The 25,421-nt window shown below is 57.2% G+C and overlaps 1 protein-coding gene across 5 annotated transcripts in view; it reads left to right on the top strand.

Moving 5' to 3' along the window:
• Positions 1-25,421, top strand: part of GRIK4 (glutamate ionotropic receptor kainate type subunit 4) — a 259,741-nt gene that overhangs the window by 212,091 nt on the left and 22,229 nt on the right. For 4 of the 5 annotated variants that reach the window (XM_080650201.1, XM_080650203.1, XM_080650204.1 and 1 more), the window contains 6 exons: positions 1,133-1,246; positions 9,117-9,226; positions 11,998-12,171; positions 15,397-15,562; positions 17,059-17,284; positions 21,048-21,176. In XM_080650201.1, the coding sequence (XP_080506327.1) occupies positions 1,133-1,246; positions 9,117-9,226; positions 11,998-12,171; positions 15,397-15,562; positions 17,059-17,284; positions 21,048-21,176 (919 nt within the window). The remainder of the gene's footprint in view (positions 1-1,132; positions 1,247-9,116; positions 9,227-11,997; positions 12,172-15,396; positions 15,563-17,058; positions 17,285-21,047; positions 21,177-25,421) is intronic. The other variant, XM_080650202.1, reaches the window with a different exon arrangement.

Genomic DNA, 25,421 nt, shown 5'->3' with positions numbered 1-25,421 from the left:
GGGAGGCCTGTGGCTTGGTCCCAGCTCCAAGGACAAGTTCAGTGATGTTGGGCCACTTGCTTGATTTCTTGGTCTCCATTTCTTCAACATCTGGCCGGAAATGAATGGGTTCCTTTAGATTGTTTTTAATTCCTGTGGTTCCATTATTCTTATATTTTACTAGAGGGCCGGTGCACGAAATTCGTGCACTGAGGGGGTGTTCCTCAGCCCAGCCTGCACCCTCTCCAATCTGGGACCCCTCCGAGGTCCACAGGGATTGGGCCTAAACCAGCAGTCAGACATTCCTCTCACAATCTGGGACTGCTGGCTCCTAACCACTCGCCTGCCTGCCTGCCTGATTGCCCCCTAACAACTACCCTGCCGACTGGATTGATGCCTAACCGCTCCCCTGCCAGCCTGATTGCCCCCAACTGCCCTCCCCTGCTGGCCCGATGGCCCCCAACTGCCTGCCCCTGCTGGCCTGATGGCCCCCAACTGCCCTCCCCTGCCAGCCTGCTCGCCCCCAACTGCCCTCCCCTGCTGACCTGATCTTGCCCCCAACTGCCCTCCCCTGCTGGCCTGTTCACCCCCAAATGCCTTCCCCTGCAGGCCATCTTGTGGTGGCCATCTTGTGGTGGCCATCTTGTGATGATGTGGGGCGGCTATCTTGTGATGACATGGGGGCGGCCATCTTGTAATGATGCGAGGGCCACGTAGGCTTTTATTAGTATAGATTGTAATCCCACCCCCTGCAAAAGTGCCTTACACAGTGTGGGAACTCAGTGACATTTTAATAAATTAATAAGTTGAATAAATAAATTAATAAGTTGAATAAAAAACAACTCAATGTTGAGGTTCCAAGAAACCTATCTACCAGTTTTCCCATTTGAAACCCCTATTCTAGGGCCTTTGAGTCTCTCTCTGAACAGTCTATGTGGTCCTTCCTGCCTTTTGTTCTTACTTAATGTGCAGAGGGGTGCAACCTCCAGTGACCGTCAGTGATCATTCCGACCTTGGAGCTGCTCCTTAGAGTCACTCCCATGGCAGAGAAGCCAGACCAGGGTAGCATCCCCCAGCAGCGGTGGCCTCTGTCTCCGTCCTGGTGCCCCGTCCCATGGGGCCGCCCCTCTGATGGGCTCTCTCTCCCTTCCAGAAAGCAGACCTGGCCGTGGCCGGCCTCACCATTACCGCTGAGCGCGAGAAGGTGATTGATTTCTCCAAGCCGTTCATGACTCTGGGGATTAGCATTCTTTACCGCGTTCACATGGTAAGCATTTCTGTCATTCATCGTATTTGCATGCAAACACCAAGTTATATAGTAATTAAGAATGACTGTGGAAATATTTAGATTTCAAGACTTAAGTGCCAGTGTGCTGGGCTAGTATTTCCCCAGCAGCTGCACGATTGGTAAACAAGAAGAACGGAAGAGTCACACTTGTGGGCGTCCCTGTAAAAACTGCGTCTGCCTCGCTGAGTAGCGATGGCCAGGAGTGACTGCTCAGTTAGGGATGGTTGGCCTGTTGGTCCCTCTGCTTCCCCCTGGAGGACAGGCCACAGCACAGCGAGGTCCCCAGCACCCTCCAGACTTCACGGCTCAGCTGCCCTCTGCTCACTGGGAGCATGGTGTCTGGTGGGGGCAGGCAGGCTCCTTCCACTAGTGAATAAAGGGCAGATCATTTAATGTCACGTATCCCTGACACGTCCCCTCTTCTGCACACATTTTTTAAATGATTTAATTGATTTTAGAGACAGAGGAAGAGAGAGAAACATCAATTGATTGCCTCCCGCATACACCCCGACTGGGGATCAAACCTGCAAACTGGGCATGTGCCCTGGCCAGGAATCAAACGGTGACCTTCTGCTCCACAGGACGACGCTCAGCCACCTGAGCACACTGGCCAGGGCACTGCGTATGTTAACAAGAGAAGGAGGCTTCTGCTCAGGTTGGCTAGGGCCGGTGCAGCCGGTGTTACAAGGAGTCTGTGGAGGCACAGCAATGGACAGCAGAGGATGGGCAAGACAGCTGGCGGGCAGGGCAGGGCAGGAGCCTGGCTGGGCCTCAGACCAACATGGGCAGTCATCACGTGGCCGGCACGCAGTTCTCCTAGTTTGTCTGCCAAACCCGAAGAACTTCCTCTCATCTTCGTATCAAACTAGCTCTCCGTGCACTGGAATTAGGTGGTTTTCCCGGCACTGCAGCCACTGGGGTCCAAGGTCACACGGCATATTCCTCTGTATTAGTTGGCACCCAGCAGGGAGTCACCAAAGCTCATCCCACATGTCTGCTGAAGAAGCGACCCTCCCTCTTCTGATCCTTCTCGGGCTCGGGTTCCAATTCCAGGAAAGGGGATATTTACATTCCCAGCCCCAGCCCCAGCTCACAGAGCCAACAGCTGCTAGGGCATCAGAGACTAGGGCCCACTTCTCCAGGGGAAGGCCTCCTTGCCACGGCCACCAGGCGGCTCAGAAGAGCACAGCTGTCCTGGGCCTGGGCCTCTCAGGACCCCGGCTGGGCCTGGGGAAGAAGGCCAAGCATCTGGACGAAGAGAACATCAAAATCCCAGGTTTCCAGGCGAAGATGGAGAGAAAGGTGAGGGTCTGGTCACAGACAACTGTGGACAATGCTGTTGCTGTGTCTCTTGTGGATGAAGGGGGTGTTAATCCTCTTTCTCCTCTTTTCACGGTGATGACAGCCCCCATTCCTCAGCACCTCCTCTGTGCCAGACACACTCTCAGGCACCTGTGATGTTGGCTGTCGTTATGGGTTGAAGTGGGGCCCCTCAAAAAATACCTTCAAGTTCTAACCCCCAGCACCTATGAACGTGGTCTTATTTGGAAATCAAGCTAAAATGAGGTCGTAGTGGATTAGGACATCTTTATAGGAAGAGGGAAATCTGGACAGTCACGCAGGGAGAAGACCATGTGAATTTGAAGACAGAGATTGGAGGGGGGTGTCTATGAGCCCAGAAGTGCCGAGGATTGCCAGCAGCACCAGGAGCTGGGAGAGACCAGGAAGAGTTCTCCCTGGAGGCTTTAGAGAGGGCCTGGCCCCACTGGCATCTTGGTCTGGGCCTTCCAGTTGCCAGGACTATGAGACGGCATCTTTTTGTTATTTTAAGCCACCAGTTTGTGGTACTTTGTGGTGGCCGCCCACCGAGGAAACTAACGTAGCTGTCGTACTTGTTTTAAAAACTTGAACAAGGTCACTTACCAATGAATGAGAGAGAAGAGTTCAAATCCAGGTTTAAGCCTATGTTCTCCTAGGATACCAGGCCTGCACCCTTATTTGTAGGACTTTTGAATAATTGTCCTGTGTACCCTTTCTCATTTGGTCCTCAGGACTGTTCTTTGAGGGAAAAGGGCCAGGATTACAATTCCATCTTAAATGAGGAGCTCACACAGGGTTGGGCCTGGAATGCAGGTGTCCTAACTCTCAGAACAGTGTTCCTCTCAGAGCTGCGCCTGGCAGAATTCCTGGGTGTTCTCTAGCTCACACTGTTTCTTGAGCCCGCCCTACTCCCTCCAGCACCTGGGCCCCAAGGGAACACCCAAAAGCAAATGGAGAGAGGGATTAAAAGGTGAGAAAGAAATAAAGGCCAACATTGAATCAATGCCAAGCATTTTGCTGGATGTATTACCCCTTTTTCAAGAAGGTCTTTTCACTTCAGAAAGATTGTCTAGGAAAATGGAGAACAGTGCTGAGTAAACCAGTGAATCATTTCTAATACTGCTTAATATTCTATTACAAGAAAACTGAAAATGAATAGAGTTTTATTTCTTAACACTAAATAACATAATAGCCCATATAATGGAACCAGGGTTTCCTGAATCATTTTAATGTTGATTATTTATTGAGTGCTCCTCTCTAAAGAAGCTGAAGGTGTTTTATCAACTGTAGTAATTCTCACATTCTCCCTTCATGCTGATCATGGTGTCCTACGATCTGGAAAAAGAAGTGGCACCGGAGAAGTTGAGTGGTTTGCCTAGCATCACTCAGCAAGACAAGGGCTATGCCAGGGTTAGAACTTAGGTCTACTCACACCTGATTTCCAACAAGCAATGTGAAATAGATAGGCTGCATCTGGGCTGTATGCAGGCAACAACCCCATCTGTGGGTTTTGTGTAAGAGGAATTCATTGATTACCCTTACCCCCTGGGAGTCAGAGATGAGAATTGCATGCTAAACCAAAATGTCATCAAGACAACTCATTGCAGACACACTGAGGGGAGCTCCCCTTGGTTCCTGGGTTGGGACAAGGAGAAATTACGCTCTTCTGCCTCTTCCTGAAGGAGTAATGGAAACTGTTGTCTTATCTCTTCATCCCAAGTGTGTTCTATTGACCACTGACCACGACTGGCCTCTGAAAATTGCCTTGAGTTCCAACGACTTTGCCAAGCCTTTGTCATTAGCTCTGCTGGAGAGGGGATGGAGTACAGGGAAAAAAGAAGATTCATAACAGTAGTTTGTATGTAGGGAATGGTGACTAGGGTACAACTTTACACAAACACAAGAGGCCCCACCACAGTCGGACCCACTCTGTCCATCTGGAAAGGCTGACATGGTGCCAGTGAGATGGAATCACTGGCATCTAAGTGCCTTCCTCCAGGAGCGAGCCTGGTGTTGCCCTGATGGCTTCCATGGGGAGCCCTAGGGGACCCTTATGACTCATATTATAACCACAGGAACCCCGGGAGTTGGGGGGGTGATTATAACCAGATGGCACCCCCAGCATCGTTAGCAGGTGTCACTGTAGGACAGAACATAGTGTTTCCTGTGCATCGAGGGAGTGTCTCTATAAAAGTACATTCCCTCCTATCACATACCTCCTCCCCCGTTCATTTCTGATTGCCATTAGACAGGAAGAGGCGAGCACATACTAGTACACAGCCCTCACTACGGGTCATCGAGTTCTCGAAGCAGCCCCATGAGACAGGTTTATTATTGCCCCTGCTGCAACGGAAACAGAAGCCCAGAGAAGTTAGGGGACTTGCCCAGTGTCACACAGTTTGTAAGTGTAAGCCACATTCAGTCCAAGTCTGTGTTTCCGTTTACTGCTTGTCCCGCATGACTGGCTCTCACGCACCTGTTCCAGACTCTGGAAAAGCACTTGTGTTCTTCCTGTGATGTCACCTGCTCCGGCACACACAGAACCAAGCATCAGGGAGTTACAGGTTCTTTAAGGGCAAGAGGAATTGCCTACTTGCGAGGGGAGTTTGATGCCACTTCATGGCCCCTGGACAGCTCCACTGGTAACGTTCAGAGTCTCACCATGTGGCCTGCTCAGCTGGTGACCAGCCCTTTGGCTCTCTCCCACCATCAAGGATGCTGGCTCTGGTGTGGTTAGTCTGAAGCACAGTGCAAACGTCACGGGAACCATTTCGAATTTTGGTGCCATCTAATTTTCAATCCCATCTGCAGAGCTTGACTTGTCCTAGGCAATTGGGACATAGACATTTATAACCAATTGCCAACCTTCAGAGTTGTGTATTCCCCCTAAAGAATGGCTCAACTTGCAGTCAACAGAGACGTGTACAACCAGTGTAAATGCCTATAGATACCACAGAGTATATCTGTTGTATTAAGGCATTATTTATTATTACCCAAGATCACACAATTTGTAAGTGGTGAAACCAGGATTCGGTTCTAGGCAGTCTGGCTGGCTGATAAATAATTATGGTTATAAGTAAGTGATGTCTAAGAGTACTGTTAGGGGTAAGATGGAGCACGTTGGCATTCTGCTGGCATTGAGGGGAAGGTGTGAAAGTAATTAGGGACATTATTGAAGCAAGATAAGAAGGAGAAGACACAGTCCAGGGGCCATTTAAAGGAAAGCAAGCAGGGCGTCCATATGGCAACAGGCCAACAAATGAGCACCCGATAAACGTAACCCATCGCCATGATGTCAGCAAGGCATGCGCCCTCCCTGGGCCAGGACCCTCCCTGGGCCTTCCCACCCTCAATGTGGAGACCTGGCATTGAGATCCAGAGGACACAGGGAAGCACTGAGTTATTCAGAGGGAAAGTGTACCATCACATACCTTTTGGGTTGAGGAAAATCTATTACTTGGAAGAAATGCCTATGGCATGTGGATCTGATTTGCTCCAAGCAGAGTACCTCAGAAGTCTTGGGAAGAACGCCATCTAAAGCATCCCCACAGGAAAAAATGGTGGGCGTTCGGAGCCTTGCAAGTCACATACTTTTGGGCATCATGTAAACGGTGTGGGCTCTGCCCAAGCCAAGACAGCGGAGGCCCCGACCCGAATCTCAAATGACTGCCCCTCTTTGCTCTCCGGTTGGCATCGGCCAATCACAGGTGGAATCAGATGTTGTCTTGCCAAGTGACTAGATGTGTTCAGTGGAGCTGCGTCCTTATAGCACAGTGTCTGTCACTCATGATAAAATCAAGGATAGATTCTGACTTCAGCATGTAATGGGGTTCCAGATTCAGAAAGCAACAAGGAGAGACTTTTTAATAGATGTCTCTAAGTTGAGACACAGAGTAAGATGATCATGACTGACAGGGCACACGGGACTCACGTAATGTTTGCCCAGAGTCGGTGGCCGCGCAAGGTGTGGGCGTGCCAGCGCCCATCCCCACTGGGCTCTGAGGATGGGGCCTGCGCAGTCTGCCTGCTGCTGGCTCTTAGCATGACGAGGAAGACACGCCAGCCCCAGTACAAAAAAGTGACATATCTTTGTATAGCCAGGCGTTTGCTCACCGGTTTTTTAAATGTGCATGTTTCAGTTGCAGTTTGAATTCAGTAATATTTTGTATTAGTTTCAGATGAACAGCATAGCGATTAGACAGTCATTTGCTTCACAGCGTGGTCCCTCCCCTGATATTTCCAGTCCCCTCCTGGCACCACTCGGGTCATTGCCGCATTGTTGGCTACATTCCCTGCGCTGTGCTTTCCATTCCTGTAACTGTTTTGTAACTGCCGATCAATACTTCTCCATCCCTTCACCTTTCACCCAGCCCCCAGCCTCCTCTGCAAGGTAACCGTCAGTCTGTTCTTCGTGTCTATGAGTCTGTCTGCAGAACCCCTGAGCTTAGCACTGAGTTTCTATTCTATCCACAGACATCCTAGATTTCTGAAATCATGAAATCATGTCATTTTTCCATCGGGAGTGGTCCTGTGAGAGCCCCTGGCCAGTGGTCTCACCGTGAGTGGAAGTGGGCAGCCTGGCAGGAGCAGTGGGAGCTGAGGGGAGAGGCCGCCTGGTGTGGCAGCCACCACTCAGCTCCAGCAGCTGAGAAGATAGGCCTGGTGTCGCCAGACCACCCATCAAAAGCAAGACAGCCAGAAATCTGGGTTTTTAAATGAAATCTCCATAACTAATGCTGGCAACAAATCAAAATGAGTGAACACTGCAGGGTAAACAAACAGGCTGTCTGTGGGCTGCGTGTGGTATAAGCACAAGTGTGTCACCTCTGATCGAGTTCAGCTCCCACTGAGGCTAGAGGGCGTGTGGACTGGCTCGAGACCCACAGTTCAATCAGGGGGCAGGTTCCTGGCTCCCTCCTCCTCCTCCCTCCCACTGCCCACAGCTTCCTGCTCCTGGCTCCCTCCTCCTCCTCCCTCCCACTGCCCACAGCTTCCTGCTCCTGGCTCCCTCCTCCTCCTCCTTCCCACTGCCCACAGCTTCCTGCTCCTGGCTCCCTCCTCCTCCTCCCTCCCACTGCCCACAGCTTCCTGCTCCTGGCTCCCTCTCCTCCTCCAGGTCCACTATCCACAGCTTCCTGTGACCAGCTCCCTCCTGTGACTCCCGTGACTCTGGCCAAACACATCCCTGGACTGGGAACAAGCCCTGCTTCCCCGCAGCGTCGCAGTCCCAGCCTGGGCTTTGTGTCAGAAAACCTGTCTGCCAACAAACGACAAGTGCTGGTGAGGATGCGGAGAAAAAGGAACCCTGGTGCACCGTTGGTGGGAATGCAGACGGGTGCAGCCACTGTGGAGAACAGCATGGAGTTTCCTCAAAAAACTAAAAATGGAACTCTCATTTGACCCAGTAATCCCACTTCTAGGAATATATCCCAAGAAACTAGAAACACCAATCAGAAAGGATATATGCACCCCTATGTTCATAGCAGCACAATTCACCATAGCTAAGATTTGGAAACAGCCTAAGTGCCCGTCAGCAGATGAGTGGATTAGAAAACTATGGTACATCTACACAATGGAATACTATGCTGCTGTGGAAAAGAAGGAACTCTTACCATTTGCAACAGCATGGATGGACCTGGAGAACATTATGCTAAGGGAAATAAGCCAGTCAGAGGAAGATAAATATCACATGATCTCGCTCATGTGTAATATAATGAACAACATAAACTGATGAACAAAAATACGTCCAGAGTCATAGAAGCATCAAACATTCCATCAAACCTCAGAGGGAAGGCAGAGGAGGGTGGGGGTAAAGGGGAGAGATCAACCAAAGGACTTGTATGCATGCATATAAGCCCAACCAATGGACACAGACAGTAGGGAGGTGAGGGTATGCGCTGGGGGTGGGAATACCCGGGGAGGGGTCAATGGGGGGAAAAGGAGACATATGTAATTCTTTAAACAATAAAGAATTTAAATTTAAAAAAAGAAAACGTGTGTCTGAGTCCCAGCTCTCACTTCTTCGCTATGTAATCTGAATACATCTCCTAACTGCCCTGGCTTTGGCTTCTTCACTTAAAAAATGGAAATAATAACCTGTGCCCCACAGCACTGGTTTGAGGTTTATATGAGAAGGTCTCACTGTGTGTAACCTGCAGAGAAAGACTTATGCCCCGCTCCAGCACCACGGACAGCGACCGCTCAGAGCCGCCTCCCGCCCTCCACGCTGCCTGGGGAGCGCAGGGCGGGAGCGCAGGGGCGGAGCGCACCGGCAGCGCGGAGGGCACTGTGGCCCCTCGCTTGGCCAAACCACCTTCACCCGGGAAGTGACCTGGCCTGGGCTGATCTTTCATTTCGGAGCAGCCCCCTCCAAACTTCCACCCCAGGTCACTCCACCCGGTCAGCCAGAACCCAAGGCCATGCAATCCAGGACCAGCCCAGCGCTCACCAGACCCTGCCCCCCTTGCCTGGCCCCATAGCCTTCTCATCGAATGTGTGCAGTGAGTCTTGTTTTTATTTCCGTCCCCAGGGACGCAAGCCTGGCTACTTCTCCTTCCTGGACCCGTTCTCTCCAGGTGTCTGGCTCTTCATGCTTCTCGCCTACCTGGCGGTCAGCTGCATCCTCTTCCTGGTGGCTCGGTAAAGTCTTCCCGTCCCTTTCCTCACACTGCCACCTCGTGTCCACCTCTGGGAACTACCTGGGAGGGGTGGGGAGGAGGAGAAGGCCTTGGGGCCAACTAGAGTGATGGGAGAGAGTCAGAACCTGAACCACTCTGCCCAGCTGTTGGCCTGGCACTATCCACCCACCCATGGCACACACATTCCCATATGTGTACAATGCCAACAGGTGAGTTTGCCCAAACTTGCGTATGCACCCCTGCCTCTCGCCCCGCCTGCTCCCCTGTCTCCAGCCCCCTGCTCATGCAGGAGCCTTGGGAGGAAGGAGGGGAGGAGGCAGAGGGGCAAGGAGATCCCTCTGATTAAGCACTGCGCACTCCACTGTGCTGGCATTGGTCTTCGCCAGGATCTGCCACAAAGTGCTGAGTGATAAGCAATAGGAATGGAGATGGAGGCCTAAGCGCTGAGGCCTTCTCTGCAGAGGCCTGGCCTCTCCCCAGCCCGGAGCTGCCTGTGAAAACAGCTGCCTTGTTGAACCGGAACATGAGGGTGGCAGACGGCAGGGAGGCAGGGTGGAGAGAGGCATTTGCCAGTAACATTAAGACACATGGTCCAGCTCGGCCAGCGGGGCTCAATGGTTGAGCATCGACCTATGAACCAGGAGGTCATGGTTCAATTCCCAGTCATGTCACATGCCCCGGTGGTGGGCTTGATCCCCAGTGCGGGGCATGCAAGAGGCATGATTCCCGATCAGTGATTCTCCCTCATCATTAATGGTTCTCTCTCTCCCTCTCCCTCCCTTCTGAAATGAATTATATATATACTGAGTAGCCAGATTATTATGATCTCTGAACGCATAATAATCTGGCCACTCAGTGTATATTCTATATAATAAAAAACTAATATGCAAATTGTCCCCTTGACCAGGAGTTTGACCAGCAGAGTGGCCAGATTATTATGCATTCAGAGATCATAATAATCTGGCCACTCAGTGTATATATACTAGAGGCCCGGTGCACGAAATCTGTGCATGGGGAGGGGTGTCCCTCAGCCCAGCCTGCACCCTCTCCAATCAGGGACCCCTTGAGGGATGTCCGACTGCCAGTTTAGGCCCAATCCTGTGGCAGTTGGACATCCCTCTCGCAATCTGGGACCACTGGCTCCTAACCGCTCGCCTGCCTGATCACCCCCAACTGCCCCCCTGACGACCTGGCCATCCCCCAACTGCCCTCCTGCTGGCCTGGTCATCCCCTAACTGCCCCCCTGCCAGACTGGTCACCCTCTAACTGTCCAGAAGGAAGTCAGACGTCTGGAAGATGTCCAGTCACCCGGTCTAATTAGCATATTACCCTTTTATTAGTATAGATGGCCCAGATCAGGGGTTAGGAAGAACCTGCCCTCCCCTCTCCCTGGAAGCCCAAGACTGCCCTGGGCCTATGGAGAGCCAAGGAGCCTGCAGGCTGAGGTCTCCTGGGGTATGCACAGGAGGGGGTGCTCTCTAAGGCTTGGGGCATGGACCAGCCTGGCCCTTCATTATCCAGAAGCAGGACCCAGGCCAGGGGCTCCTCGTCCTCCCTCAGAGGGTGCCTCCCCCAAGCTCGGTGCCCACAGTGAGGACAGTGAGGGCGCCTCCCCCGAGCTCAGTGCCCACAGTGAGGACAGCGAGGGCGCCTGTGCGGGAGGACGACTGCTCAGAGGGCACCTGCGGGGCTGAGGGGCTCTGTCCCCCTCAGCAGCTGCTCCGCCTCGGCTGCAGGGCTAGGCCTCCGTGTAGGTCCCACCTCTCTTGTGTGTTGGGGGGTTCTCCCTCAGAGCCGGCTCTTCAGTGGCCTGGGGAGCTGTGCTTTCTCCCATTAGAAGATGGGCCCCCAAACCATGGGGACCCTAGCTGGGGGCAGTTCCCCGCCGCCCAGGGGTGTTGCGTCACCCAGTCTCTGCTGCTTCCTGGAAATCAAAGCCACGTTCAGGAAGCCATCGGAGAAGGCCCTCTGACCACCTGGTGGTCTTCAAAGGCGCTGTGCGTGCTGCTTGGCCACCACCTGCCCCTGGGGCTGCAGCCCTGGCCAGTGCCAAGTCCCTGTTGTCAGTGACAGCAGGGCGTCCCAGGGCTCTGGCACGCTGCCTGGCCCCTCCACAGGCCACACTGTCTGCTGCCCCGTTAGGAGCGCCTGCCTGGAGCCTGGCTTTGCTGCTCCCCAATTCTCTCCTGCCCCTTTGATTGAGCCTCTCCTGCATCAGCAACCACAGCCTCATAATAATCTGGCCACTCAGTGTATATATACTAGAGGCCCGGTGCATGAAGTTTGTGCATGGGGAGGGGTGTCTGTATGCTAGATGGCCTTGAAGGTACTGGAAATGGTCCTCCAGCTTGGTTACCAGCCCCTCTCTCTCTCTCTCTCTCTCTCTCTCTCTCTCTCTCTCTCACACACACACACACACACACACACACACACACGCACACACACGCCTGCCTCACCATGCCTGCCAGAGCCGGAACCTCTCTGCCAGCCGCAGGCTCCATCCTCGCCTGTTTTGTGTATTAGAGCTCTGCATCAGAATTCATGTTGAAAAGTAAACATGTCTCTACGATGAAAGAAAAACAGCTGGGAACTGCCAGTACGATCCAGGCCCCTCGGTTTTGGTTGGGAAAATCCAAGTCCAGAAAAGGAAGGGGCTTGCCCAAGGCCACAAGCCCAGTGACAGTGCAGACCGGAGGCCAGAAAGGGGAGCCCGCCTCTCCCGCCCCATCCCCGGGCCCCTCCGCGCACCAGACATGTTCCTTTTGCCCACAGGTTGACCCCTTACGAGTGGTACAGCCCGCACGCCTGTGCGCGGGGCCGGTGCGGCCTGCTGGTGAACCAGTACTCCCTGGGCAACAGCCTCTGGTTTCCGGTCGGGGGCTTCATGCAGCAGGGCTCCACCATCGCCCCGCGGGCCTTGTCCACGCGCTGTGTCAGCGGCGTCTGGTAAGATGCAGAGAAGGGCCTCGCGGGCGGGGACAGCGGGTGCCTGCCTCGGATGAGCCCTGCTCTGGGTGCACACCGCTTGCCTGGGGCAGAACCTCGCTCCCGTGGGAGAGCCAGCAGCCTCTGCCTGGCCAAGCACACCAGAGGGGGGTGGAGGGACGCTTTGGGGCATCCTCCCCCTGCCCTTCCCGCCTGCTGTCTGCGCACGAGGGAGCCAAGGAGGAGGGAGACGGACTGAGAAAACAGCCCGAAAGGCCTCAGCAAAGCGAGGATGCCGTCAGACTTGGAAATGGCCCGAGGCTGAGCGGCCTGGCCGGCAAGGCCTGTGCAGACGTGTGCAAACAGGAGCCTGTGGCAGGGAGGCTCTGAGACGTGTGCAAACAGGAGCCTGTGGCAGGGAGGCGCTGAGACGTGTGCAAACAGGAGCCTGTGGCAGGGAGGCGCTGAGACGTGTGCAAACAGGAGCCTGTGGCAGGGAGGCGCTGTGGGAGGAGCCTCGCCCAGCCGCCTCGCCGCCTCTTACGCCCTCCACAAGCCTCCTGCCCTCTGCACCGGGCATGGGGCTTCCCAGGCCTGTCCACCTCAGCGGGGAAGGAGGGGGGCGGGGGGGTGCAAATCCGTAGTCACTCTGAATTAGACAGGCCCTCGCAGGGTAAGTGGGCAGCACACAGCCAGCCTCTGGTCTCCCAAGCAGGGGGCCAGCCTCCCCCCAAAGCTCCCTTCTCCTCCAGCTCCCCCGGGGCAGCGGCTTCAGTGGGGCGAAGCTCTTTGAAACGTGAAGGTGCTGTTGACGTGTGGACTAGACTTGCTTCAGACGGGACAGGAGGAGCTGACAGGGAACGTGCACCGGGAGAGACAAGCGTGCAGAGCGCCAGCCCCCCACCTGCACTCAGAAGCCCCCCTCGGATTTGGCTGTCACACACGGTCCGGTGTGTGTGAGGCCCAGGACAGGGCAGGGGGCGTGTCTGCACTGGACCCCGTGCGGGGCAGGGTCGTCTGCACAGCAGTCAGCGGGGCTGACAGGACAGGAAACACGGCTAGGACAGCAGCCCCTTCCAGGCTGGGGCTGTTGTTTTCCGGGTTTAAAGCATTTGGACAAGGTGCTCGCACCCTATGACGCAGCAGCCAGAAATCCAGTGGCTCGACACAGTGAACCGGGTTTCACGTTGCCCAGAGCAGGGAAGGGAGAGTCGCAGAGCATCTAAACGTCCAGGAGGCCTGGGCAGATGCCATGGAGACAGAGAAGTCAGCTGCAGGATCTGCCCCTGCCTCTGGGGCCTCCCTTGCAGAGGGTGCTGTTCCCGTGGCTGCGCCCAGGCTGCCGGCCGCTCTGGCCGCACCGGGCCCTCCGTGTGCAGGTGCCTGGCCCCGGGGGCTCAGCGACTCTGCTTCCGAGCGAGCGTGTGGGAGGCGGCTCCCCAGCCCCAACCCGAGTCGTGTGGCGCCTCCCTCTGCCTCTTGGAGGTCTCGGTGGTTAACTCAGGGCTCGGTTTGGTAGCTCGCTGGGGCCTGGGAGCAGAAGACAGGCTGCCCTCTGCTTCCTCACCCAGAGCAGGTGGCAGACAGCGCCATGGAGCTGACAAGAATGCCAGCTTCACCACGGACGGCCCCTTTCAGACAGAAGCGGGGGCCACGTGCTGCGGAGAGAGGGGGACGGATAGGGGGATGTGCTTTCTCAGCAGAGGCGAGGCCTGCACTGACCTCTGACCCCTTCCATTGCGACAGGGGCATAAACAGCCACAGGCCCGAGACTGGAGCCGAGTGTGAGGGCTGAGGAACCTCCCGAGCCAACGTCAAGGTGGCGTCCACGCCCAGGGCTCCTTACCCCAGAGTCCTAGCCAAGACTGCTGAGAGGGCACCTTCACCCTCACTGGGGCCACTCACCTCCCCTCCCCCGGCTTCCTCTGGGTGTGGGCATGAGAAATGACTTCCAGCCGCGTGCAGAGCTGGGGCGGGAGCCGGAGAGCAGGTCTGGGCTATCGAGCACACGGCCTACGGTCACACGCAGGGAAGGCAGCCGGCGGGCCCGCCCCACAGCAGTGGGGGGCCCATCTTCACCCTTCCTTACACCCACACTCAGCTGGCGCGCCCAGATGGTCCGTCCCCTGACCTCTCATCTGATCTCACAGATCTCAAGGCCGAGCAGGCATTAGCACCCGCTTGCTAGACATGCGAGCAATTCAGGAGACAGGCCCCCCTCCCGGCCTCACAGTGGACAGGACAGTGCCATGACTAGAACCATCATCTCCCTGGGGGTCTGGCACACGTGTCTGGTGACTGGGCATGTGAATGCCCCTATCAGGTGCCCCTGTCTCCTCCTGGGAGGCAGCCCACGGGGGCCCTGGACGTTGTGGCAAAGGGGACAGCAAAGCCACCTGGGAGCCGCTGGCTGCTGAATTCGGGGCAGCCCCACGCCTTCATGGGCAACGTCTCCCCAGAGTGTAAGGCCTCGTTGACTCAGCCTCCCCTGAGTCAGAATGTGTGATTATCCAGCCGCAGGCATGCCGAGATATATCCTAGAACCCCTATAAGCAAGTGGATTAGGGTGCAGATCCATGCTGCTTGTCTGACTCCTTCAGTGAGCAAACGGTTTTCAGGGCTTTGGTGTGCATGCTGCCTGCGTGGCACGAGGACTGTAGTTTTAAGTCAGCTCCATCCGCCCAGGAAAGCAAGCTTCTCCTTCGAAATCACACGAGCATGTGTGTCCTAACTGCCACTCCTGAGCAGTTCAAAGGCGCTTGTCAACAGTCGTGAGGAGTTTCTGCGGTGACAACCCGTAGAGCTGGCTTCAACACGCGCTGCTGGGCAGGTTCTTTGCCCTCGGGGCCTCAGGCCCTCATCTGGAAAGCCAGGGTGAGCGGCTGTCCCTCGAGCCAGGCAGTGCGTGGGGCAGTGCCTCAGCCACGGCATTGCTCCCCTGAAGGCTGGCTGCAATCTGAGGAGACAGCCCAGCCCCGAGCAGAACCTGAGCCTTCGCCCCCGCTCGCCTCACGCCCATTCCTGTCAGTCTCCCAAACTGCCTCATGTGCATGCACACCCCTCACTGAGCAACAGCCCCGTCTTTCCGGTAGGAAACAAAGAAGACCCTGTCTCCTTCCAGGCAGCCTCACACACCTGGTCCCTCCCACGAGGGACCCCGGTCTCTGCCCCGCTGCAGCAGCACCAGGTGGGGCCAGGACTCCTGGGCGTGCCCTGGTGACACGGCGTCCTGTCCTTCCTGTGCAGGTGGGCATTCACGCTGATCATCATCTCATCCTACACGGCCAACCTGGCCGCCTTCCTGACGGTGCAGCGCATGGACGTGCCCATTGAGTCGGTGGACGACCTGGCCGACCAGACCACCATCGAGTACGGCACCATCCACGGCGGCTCCAGCATGACCTTCTTCCAAGTAAGGCCACTTGGTTGCTCACCAACAGGGGGGATGGGCAGCATACCGGGGAGATGTCTGTCCCCGAGACAGGGGCCTCTCTCTCATCCAGATCTCTCTGGAGCATCTGCTTTGGGGTTCACATGAGACTCATGTTCCTCCTGCTCCACAAAATGCCCCTGAGGTCCCCAGAGACTTGGGGTTAGTGTCAGCCTGTCCCGAGTGTTGCCTGTAGACAGACAGTGGCAGTTGAGATTATTTTAGGTACTATTTGGCAGAACTATTTTTTCAGTCGCAGTAGCTTCATATTTCTTTTTAAATGAGTGTTAGAAATGTATATGCAATGAATCTAATCTGTGCTTTTATTTATATTACTGCATAGGATGAGGCTAATGCATATATTTAAATGTTTTCTAAGTTACTTTAATTTTATAGGTCACTGAGACAAAGCAAGATTAGAATAATATGCAAATGACTGGAGTGTAAGGAACACTAGATTAAAATGATCTGGTTTTATTGATCCCAGACTGATTGGGTCTCAGATCAGAACCCTAGTGGCTTCTTGGGGTTCCCTTGCGAGGCCCCGGAGGCCCTGCCATGGGGTGAGCTGCACAGCAGATGGAGGGTGGGTTCCCACAGGCCCAGGACCCCAGGGAAGCAGGGGCCCCGGAGTTAATGGTGGAATCAGCCACATTCATTTTCATGAACAAGTTCAGGCCTCGGTTTCTGTTTCCCCACAAGTCCTGGAGCCTGTGGATACGGGGCCAGTGATGACACCCTGCAGACACAGGGTTTGGCGAGACCCCAGAGCGCTCCGCCCGTTATTACCTGTTGTTGCTGGAGTGGACCTGGCTTAGCGATGCTGGGGAAGACCCAGCGCTGGCCCTGCAGGCGGCATCTCTGTGGAAGTCCCGGCTGGAGCTGGGGCCACTGCCCCAGCCTGAAGGCTGAGGAAGGACACCCCCAGTTCCCATTCTCACTCCATCAGACAGGCCCGGCTGCAGCCTCGCAGCAGATGAGGCCACACCAGGCACCCAGCCTCCAGGCAGAGGCCACAGCCTGCGGACCTGTCCCTCCCTAACCCTCGGTGAAAGGCGTCAGGGCCCCACTCCCCCTCCCGCCATCAGGCGTTGGGAAGTGATGGGACAGGAAGGGCCATGGGATAGGATGGGGGACAAGGAGCAGGAGGGCCAGAATGTAAGGCCCACTGTGACTCCCCACCCCACTTTGTTTTTCGGTTAATCCTCACACAAGGATATTTTTCCTTTGATTTTTAGAGAGAGTGGAGGGGAGGGAGAGACAGAGACACATCAGTTGGTTACCTCCCCCACACACCCCAACCACAGCCAGGGAGGAGCCTGCAACCAAGGTCCATGCCCTTGATGGGATTCGAACTGGGGACCCTTCAGTCCGCAGGCCGATGCTCTATCCACTGAGCCAAACCGGCCAGGGCTCTCTCTTCCTTTTTAAACTAACATTTCCTTTTTCTCCTCCTGCTTCCGTGTGCCCTTTCCCAGAACTCCCGCTACCAGACCTACCAGCGCATGTGGAATTACATGTACTCCAAGCAGCCGAGCGTGTTCGTGAAGAGCACGGAGGAGGGGGTCGCCAGGGTGCTAAACTCCAACTACGCCTTCCTGCTGGAGTCCACCATGAACGAGTACCACCGGCAGCGCAACTGCAACCTCACGCAGGTCGGGGGCCTGCTGGACACCAAGGGCTACGGCATCGGCATGCCCGTCGGTACGCAGAGCCCAGCCCTGGGGCGCCTCAGCCAGGCGGGCAGAGCACTGGGCCACTGAGTGCGGCCCGGGATCCTCAGCCCGTTTCTAAGCCCCGGGTAGCCGTGACGTTGAGTGGGCATTGTTGAGAGCTCAAAAAGAGCAAACCCACGTGCTCCCACTAATCAGGGAGCAGTTCTCAATCCTTACTAATTGGAGGGCTGCTTGATTAGGTATGAAGTAATTAATTATTATTTTAATATGTTTTTATTGATTTCAGAGAGAACGGGAGAGAGAGAGAGAGAAAAATCAATGATGAGAGAGAATCATGGATCAGCTGCCTCCTGCACACCCCACACTGGGGATTGAACCCACAACCCGGGCATGTGCCCTGACCAGGCATCGAACCATGACCTCCTGGTTCATAGGTCAACGCTCAACCACCGAGCCACGCTGGCCAGCGATGAATTAATTAATTATTTCATGGCATGTTGATGCCCTTGGTGGATTCTTTCGGCCTCTGCTTTCCCCTCTCCTGCCCGTTGGCTGTTTCTCTGTTGATTAGCATCTAGTAGTGGGAAGGAGAAAAAGATGGTAAAACCCAAATGAATTCATTTTGCTACTAATGTCCCTGGGGAAAGTTTTATTACAGAAGACTGACACGATTTGATGAGATAGCTTTCAAGTCACATGTGTTCTCACGGATGCCCTGCTCTGGGTCAGCGTCTGAGTCAGCGTCCAGCTTGTGGACCGCGTGCCATCTGGCTGGCATAGGAGACAAAGAGGTCTGGCTTCCAGAAAGTGGCCGCGGCCCTGCTTTCTAAAGGGTGCTTGTGTTGTGAGCGTTCCCTACCTCTACCAGAGTTGCAGGGAGGCCGTTTAGCTGCTGCTTGTGATTGTGGAGGCACCTGACACGTTTCCCAGGTGATGTGGGTACACACCCTCCTCCACACGCCACCGAGAGCCATGCTGTGCAGGGCTGACCTTGTCCGACCTGTCCTTGTGCAAGGCCACAGGGAAGAAGCGGGAACTGAGGCCATCAGACCACGCGGGGTAATGGACACGCAGCATGTGCATCTTTGCTGGCACCTCACACACACCCCTCGGACCTCTATAGGCTATAGGCGCCAGGTAGCCCAGAGAAAGGAGAAGAGCATGGGCTGCAGTCGGGCCAGCCTCGGGATGCACCTGCTCGCTGGCTGTGGGGCCTTGTTTCGGTCCTTTAACTGCTCTGAGTCTCAGTTATCCCGTTTGGAAAATAGGTGGCTCATCCCTACCTTGTAGGGTTCTTGTGAGGGTGAAATCTGGCCATCGAGTCAGGTGCCTTCCCACACCTAGCCTGTTTGGGGGAACATTGGCGCCCTCCCCGTCTCTTCCATAGTCCCCTATGTTTTTGATAAAAGCAGATAACTTTTTAAAGACTGATCAGAAACCAAGCCCAAGGGCACAGGTAATATAATGTGTTTCACCCTTGAACTCTGTACATTCTGACGCCAACAGTTCTGTAACCTGGGGCCTCGCTCAGGGCACTCACTCACCGCACACCCTCAGGCGCGGCGTGCGGTAGTGATGCCCATTGACACCACAGAGCGTAGGCCCTTGGAGAAATTTCTTGATTGACATTTTGTTTCAAGATCCTGTAGTAAACCACAAAATGAACTTGGGGTGCGCCTTGATAATACTCCAGCAAGGAAACAACGTTTTTAGCTCAAGTGTCAAATGCTTAAAACGTTTCATGGACAAACTGGTGGAGAGTTGGCATAAGGCAGACGGATTCTAGAAATGTCGTCTGTGACCTAGGACAAAGGGAGGGAAGTGCCTTTGTTCTGCATCTGACCGGACGCTTTCTCGTGTGCACCATCTCACTGCATCTTCCCGCTGGAGGTGGATGTGGTCCCTCCCACTCCAGGGGAAAGGACTGACACTTAGAGCTGAGGAGCTGCTCTCCTGAGGCCCCAGAGCCGGGGAGGAGCCGCTGGGCAGGGCCTAGACCATGTGCCAGGGGCCCCACACAGGGGGAAGGAGGGAGGCGGGGGAGGCGGGAAGGCGAGCTGTGGGCCAGTCTAGGTTCTCAGCGCAGGCTGTCGTGGCAGAATTTCGGTCCAGCTGAGGTTACGTCCAGGAGACAAGCATGTGTGTCGTTCTTCAGCGGGAGGTCCGGGCACAGCTGTGGCGTAAGCAATGTGGTTGGACCGGGGAATCAGGAGGAACAGCAACGGGGGCGATGGGAAACTAGCCAGGTGCTGAGGGGCTAAGTGGCAGACAGAGCAAGTGGAATGTCCTTCCGCGGGGCCCCGGGTGCTGCTGCGGTTCGGCTACAAATGCCTTGAGAACGGCTTGAAGCGCCTTGCTGGGCTGGACAGTTGCTGTCAAGCCTGGGCTGTTCATTAGTCCACGGCTGCCACGTCCGTTAGTCCCAGGGGCTCTTGCCCGCAGGCGGTATTAAGTGTCTACTGCTCGGGAGGCTGCGGCCTGGGGCTTGCATGCAGTGGGCAGTTCCTTCATTTGTGGGGTCCTGGGCTGTCCTTGCCTGTCAAAGTGCAGCCCCTGCAGGGTATCACTGTGGAGCTCCCTAAAAATGCAGACCCCCTGAATCAGAGTCTGCAGCTCAGCAAGATCCCCAGGTAATTCCTGTGCACATTAAAGTTTGAGAGCACTCGTCTACTTGTCCCAACCTGCTGCCTGAGTTTTCCACCACAGTCTTCCCGCGGGGGCAGCTGTCCCTCAGGCCTCCACAGAGCTGGGCAAGAACACTGGGCCGCCCTGTGGATTTCCAGCCTCTTGGCAGTATTTTTTTTTCTTTTTTCTTTTTAGTTCAGAGAGGAAGGGAGAGGGAGAGAGAGATAGAAACATCAGTGATGAGAGGGAATCATTGATGAGCTGACTCCTGCACGCTCCCCACTGGGGATCCAGTCTGCAACCCGGGCATGTGCCCTTGACCAGAGTCAAACCCAGGACCCTTCCGTCTTTAGGCTGACGCTCTACCCATTGAGACAAACGGGCAAGGGCTTGGCAGTGTTTTCTTAGTGATCTCAGGCCTCAGCCTGTGCCGGGCGTTGAGCCTTCCGCCGTTTCATTTAAGCCTGTCTTTGTGATTAAATCTAAATCTAGAATCAAAGCTCCCTGACCAATATGGTCCAGAAAATGTTAAAAAGAATTGTTCTGAGCAGAAGCCTCCTGAGTGGGGAGGGAGGGAGGAGCAGTGTGACCAGGGTGTGGAGCAGCCGGTGGGTCTGGGTGCTCGGCGCCTATGTGAGGGTATGGGTGCCGGTACCCGGAGGGAAGAGGCACTTCGACCCCACTGGGTGGGTGTCATTCATTGGTGGCTGCTCTGGGTAATGTCGTTAGCTGTAATGTAGAAAGAGGTATAAATGCCCAGAAATTATTTAAATAAAGTAGAAAACAGACACCTGCCCACCTGAGAGGTTACGTCACAAATTCTCCTCCTTGGCCTCTCACCTGGGATGCAGATGGAGGCTTTGCAAGCAGCTTCCTGCCTGTGTGTGTCCTGGACCACAGGGGCCCGTGGGTGGGAGCAGGTGCCACGCTGCCTGGGACGCTGTCCCTTCCCCCGCACTGGGGCCTGGCCAGGGGGCCGGAGAGGGAAGGAGAAATTCCTGAGTGGCCTGCGTGAGGCCGAGCTCCGCTTCTCCTCCAGGCCCCCTGGGTCGCACCCAGAGCAGCAGCTGCAGCGCCCCCCAGGGAAGTGGGGATTGGCCGAGGCTCCTGGAGGGAGCAGGTGCCGAGGGAGGACTCACGCCCTGCCCGGGCTCTCTGTGCCGCAGGCTCAGCCTTCCGGGATGAGTTCGACCTGGCCATTCTCCAGCTGCAGGAAAACAACCGCCTGGAGATCCTGAAGCGCAAGTGGTGGGAAGGGGGTAAGTGCCCCAAGGAGGAGGACCACAGAGCCAAAGGTAAGGGCCCCCCGGGAGGCCGTGAGCTGGTCCTGTGTGTCCGTCTCAGCCAGTGGCTTGCGAGGCGTGTGCACAACAGCCCCTGGAAGGAGCCAGGGGCTGTGCTGGGCTGGCTCCTTTCTCAGGGTCCTGGCAGAGCCTAGTGTCAATGCCCACCTGGCTCAGGTGCCAGAGGCACTTCCACCCTGGCTGCCCTGTCCAGCGACCTCTCACCCGGCCACCTCCCACCAGGCCACCTCCCACCCTGGCCACCTCTCACCCTGGCCACCTCTCACCTGGCCACTTCCCACCCTGGCCCACCTCCCACCCTGGCCCACCTCTCACCCTGGCCACCTCTCACCTGGCCACCTCCCACCCTGGCCCACCTCCCACCCTGGCCCACCTCCCACCCTGGCCCACCTCCCACCCTGGCCCACCTCTCACCCTGGCCACCTCTCACCTGGCCACCTCCCACCCTGGCCACCTCCCACCCTGGCCCACCTCCCACCCTGGCCCACCTCCCACCCTGGCCACCTCCCACCCTGGCCACCTCTCACCTGGCCACCTCTCACCCTGGCCACCTCTCACCTGGCCACTTCCCACCCTGGCCCACCTCCCACCCTGGCCCACCTCTCACCCTGGCCACCTCTCACCTTGGCCACCTCCCACCCTGGCCACCTCCCACCCTGGCCCACCTCCCACCCTGGCCCACCTCCCACCCTGGCCACCTCCCACCCTGGCCACCTCTCACCTGGCCACCTCTCACCCTGGCCACCTCTCACCTGGCCCACTTCCCACCCTGGCCCACCTCCCACCCTGGCCACCTCTCACCCTGGCCACCTCTCACCCTGGCCACCTCCCACCCTGGCCACCTCTCACCTGGCCACCTCTCACCTGGCCACCTCCCACCCTGGCCACCTCTCACCTGGCCCACCCCTCATCCTGGCCCACCTCCCACCCTGGCCCACCTCCCACCCTGGCCCACCCCTCATCCTGGCCCACCTCCCACCCTGGCCCACCTCCCACCCTGGCCCACCCCTCATCCTGGCCCACCTCCCACCCTGGCCCACCTCCCACCCTGGCCCACCCCTCATCCTGGCCCACCTCCCACCCTGGCCCACCTCCCACCCTGGCCCACCCCTCATCCTGGCCCACCTCCCACCCTGGCCCACCTCCCACCCTGGCCCACCCCTCATCCTGGCCCACCTCCCACCCTGGCCCATGCTCCTCCCCTCAGAGCCTGTCCTTCCCCCATGCCCGCCCTGCAGTGTCTGCTCCACCAGCAGCCAGAGTGCTTCCCTTTCAGACATGAATAAGACGCAGCATTCATTGCACCAACCTCTCTGGGGCTTCCCTGTCACTCAGAATTAAATTCCAGCCTCTAGTCCTCACCGGATGGTTTCTCCCTCTGCTTCTGCTTTTCTTCTTGTTCCCACGCCTCCCGTCTCCCCGCTTGCTGTCACCTCAGAGTCTGCACCTGGGTTTCCTGCCTCCCTAAGGCAGCTCCCTCAGAACCACCTTCCCTCCCCCACCCCCTCTCCGCACCCTCCCCCTCCCCCCTCCCCACCCTCCCCCCTTTCCACCCTCATCTTTCCCCACCCTCCCCCCTCCCCACCCTGCCCTCTCTCCACCCTCCCCCTTCCTCACCGTCACCCTCCCCAACCTTACCCCTCCCGAGGGTCCTAAGCCCCAGTATTTTCTTTAGGGGACACATACCCTGCTTTGCCCAGAGTCCCGGATCAGACCAGCTGTGGGCCGGCTGATGCCAGTCGGTTATATTTAGAAGTGCCCTCACCCTCAGAGCGTTCTGGCTGTGCAATAAGGCATAGCACTCCCCTCGCCATCTGCTGCAACTTTGCCGAGAAATGTACCTGCACTCCCCCGAGGAGGGCAGTGGGGTGCATGGAGTGATAGCACCACGAGTCCCCACCCTCTGCATGAGAAGCCCAATGAGCGCCTGGTCCAGTCTCTCCTCGGGCTCTACCCTGAGGGGACCTCGCGCCTGTGCCTCATGGGCATGCCCTCCTTGTTCAGGGAATCTCTGCTCCTCCCATCGCCGGAGCCACGAGGCCACACCCTTCCTGGCTGTCTGCTCCCCAAAAGTCAAGTGTGGAGGATGCAAACTCTGCGCATTCAGAGGAAAGAGAGATGGGGTGATAGAGAAAGGCATCAGGGAACTTTCGAGGATTGGACAGAATGAACCCGATGAGAAGGTGCCCAGAACCTGAACAGACAGGAGGGCACTGCAGGCAGCAGGTGCCCAAGGACAGGCCTGGAGGCAGCGGCCATAGTGGGCAGGCTGTGGGCAGGCTGTGGGCGGACTCCATAACGGGCAGGCTGTGGGCAGGCTGTGGGCGGACTCCATAACGGGCAGGCTGTGGGCAGGCTGTGGGCAGGCTGTGGGCGAGTCCATAATGGGCAGGCAGTGGGCAGGGTGTGGGCAGGCAGTGGGCAGGCAGTGGGCAGGCTGTGGGCAGGCTGTGGGCAGGTTGTGGGCGAGTCCATAACGGGCAGGCTGTGGGCAGGCTGTGGGCAGGCAGTGAGCAGGCAGTGGGCAGGCTGTGGGCAGGCAGTGGGCAGGCAGTGGGCAGGCTGTGGGCAGGCTGTGGGCAGGTTGTGGGCAGGCTGTGGGCAGGCAGTGGGCAGGCTGTGGGCAGGCTGTGGGCAGGCTGTGGGCAGGTTGTGGGCGAGTCCATAATGGGCAGGTAGTGGGCAGGCTGTGGGCAGGCTGTGGGCAGGTTGTGGGCGAGTCCATAATGGGCAGGTAGTGGGCAGGCTGTGGGCAGGCTGTGGGCGAGTCCATAATGGGCAGGCAGTGGGCAGGCTGTGGGCAGGCAGTGGGCAGGCAGTGGGCAGGCTGTGGGCAGGCTGTGGGCAGGTTGTGGGCGAGTCCATAACGGGCAGGCTGTGGGCAGGCAGTGGGCAGGCTGTGGGCAGGCTGTGGGCAGGCTGTGGGCAGGTTGTGGGCGAGTCCATAATGGGCAGGCAGTGGGCAGGCTGTGGGCAGGTTGTGGGCGAGTCCATAATGGGCAGGCAGTGGGCAGGCTGTGGGCAGGCAGTGGGCAGGCAGTGGGCAGGCTGTGGGCAGGCTGTGGGCAGGTTGTGGGCGAGTCCATAACGGGCAGGCTGTGGGCAGGCAGTGGGCAGGCTGTGGGCAGGCTGTGGGCAGGCTGTGGGCAGGTTGTGGGCGAGTCCATAACGGGCAGGCTGTGGGCAGGCAGTGGGCAGGCTGTGGGCAGGCTGTGGGCAGGCTGTGGGCAGGTTGTGGGCGAGTCCATAATGGGCAGGCAGTGGGCAGGCTGTGGGCAGGTTGTGGGCGAGTCCATAATGGGCAGGCAGTGGGCAGGCTGTGGGCAGGCTGTGGGCAGGCTGTGGGCAGGCTGTGGGCAGGTTGTGGGCGAGTCCATAATGGGCAGGCAGTGGGCAGGCTGTGGGCAGGCAGTGGGCAGGCAGTGGGCAGGCAGTGGGCAGGCTGTGGGCAGGCTGTGGGCAGGTTGTGGGCGAGTCCATAATGGGCAGGCTGTGGGCAGGCTGTGGGCAGGTTGTGGGCGAGTCCATAATGGGCAGGCTGTGGGCAGGCTGTGGGCAGGCAGTGGGCAGGCAGTGGGCAGGCTGTGGGCAGGCTATGGGCAGGTTGTGGGCGAGTCCATAATGGGCAGGCAGTGGGCAGGCAGTGGGCAGGCTGTGGGCAGGCTGTGGGCAGGTTGTGGGCGAGTCCATAATGGGCAGGCAGTGGGCAGGCAGTGGGCAGGCTGTGGGCAGGCTGTGGGCAGGCAGTGGGCAGGCTGTGGGCAGGTTGTGGGCGAGTCCATAATGGGCAGGCAGTGGGCAGGCTGTGGGCAGGCTGTGGGCAGGCTGTGGGCAGGTTGTGGGCGAGTCCATAATGGGCAGGCTGTGGGCAGGCTGTGGGCAGGTTGTGGGCGAGTCCATAATGGGCAGGCAGTGGGCAGGCAGTGGGCAGGCAGTGGGCAGGCTGTGGGCAGGCTGTGGGCAGGTTGTGGGCGAGTCCATAATGGGCAGGCAGTGGGCAGGCTGTGGGCAGGCAGTGGGCAGGCTGTGGGCAGGTTGTGGGCGAGTCCATAATGGGCAGGCTGTGGGCAGGCTGTGGGCAGGCAGTGGGCAGGCTGTGGGCAGGTTGTGGGCGAGTCCATAATGGGCAGGCAGTGGGCAGGCAGTGGGCAGGCAGTGGGCAGGCAGTGGGCAGGCTGTGGGCAGGCTGTGGGCAGGCTGTGGGCGAGTCCATAATGGGCAGGCAGTGGGCAGGCT

The sequence above is a fragment of the Plecotus auritus genome (genome assembly GCF_963455305.1).
Source record: "Plecotus auritus genome assembly, chromosome: 13".
Classification (NCBI taxonomy): Eukaryota; Metazoa; Chordata; class Mammalia; order Chiroptera; family Vespertilionidae; genus Plecotus; species Plecotus auritus.
This window is presented reverse-complemented; position numbering and strand designations above follow the sequence as displayed.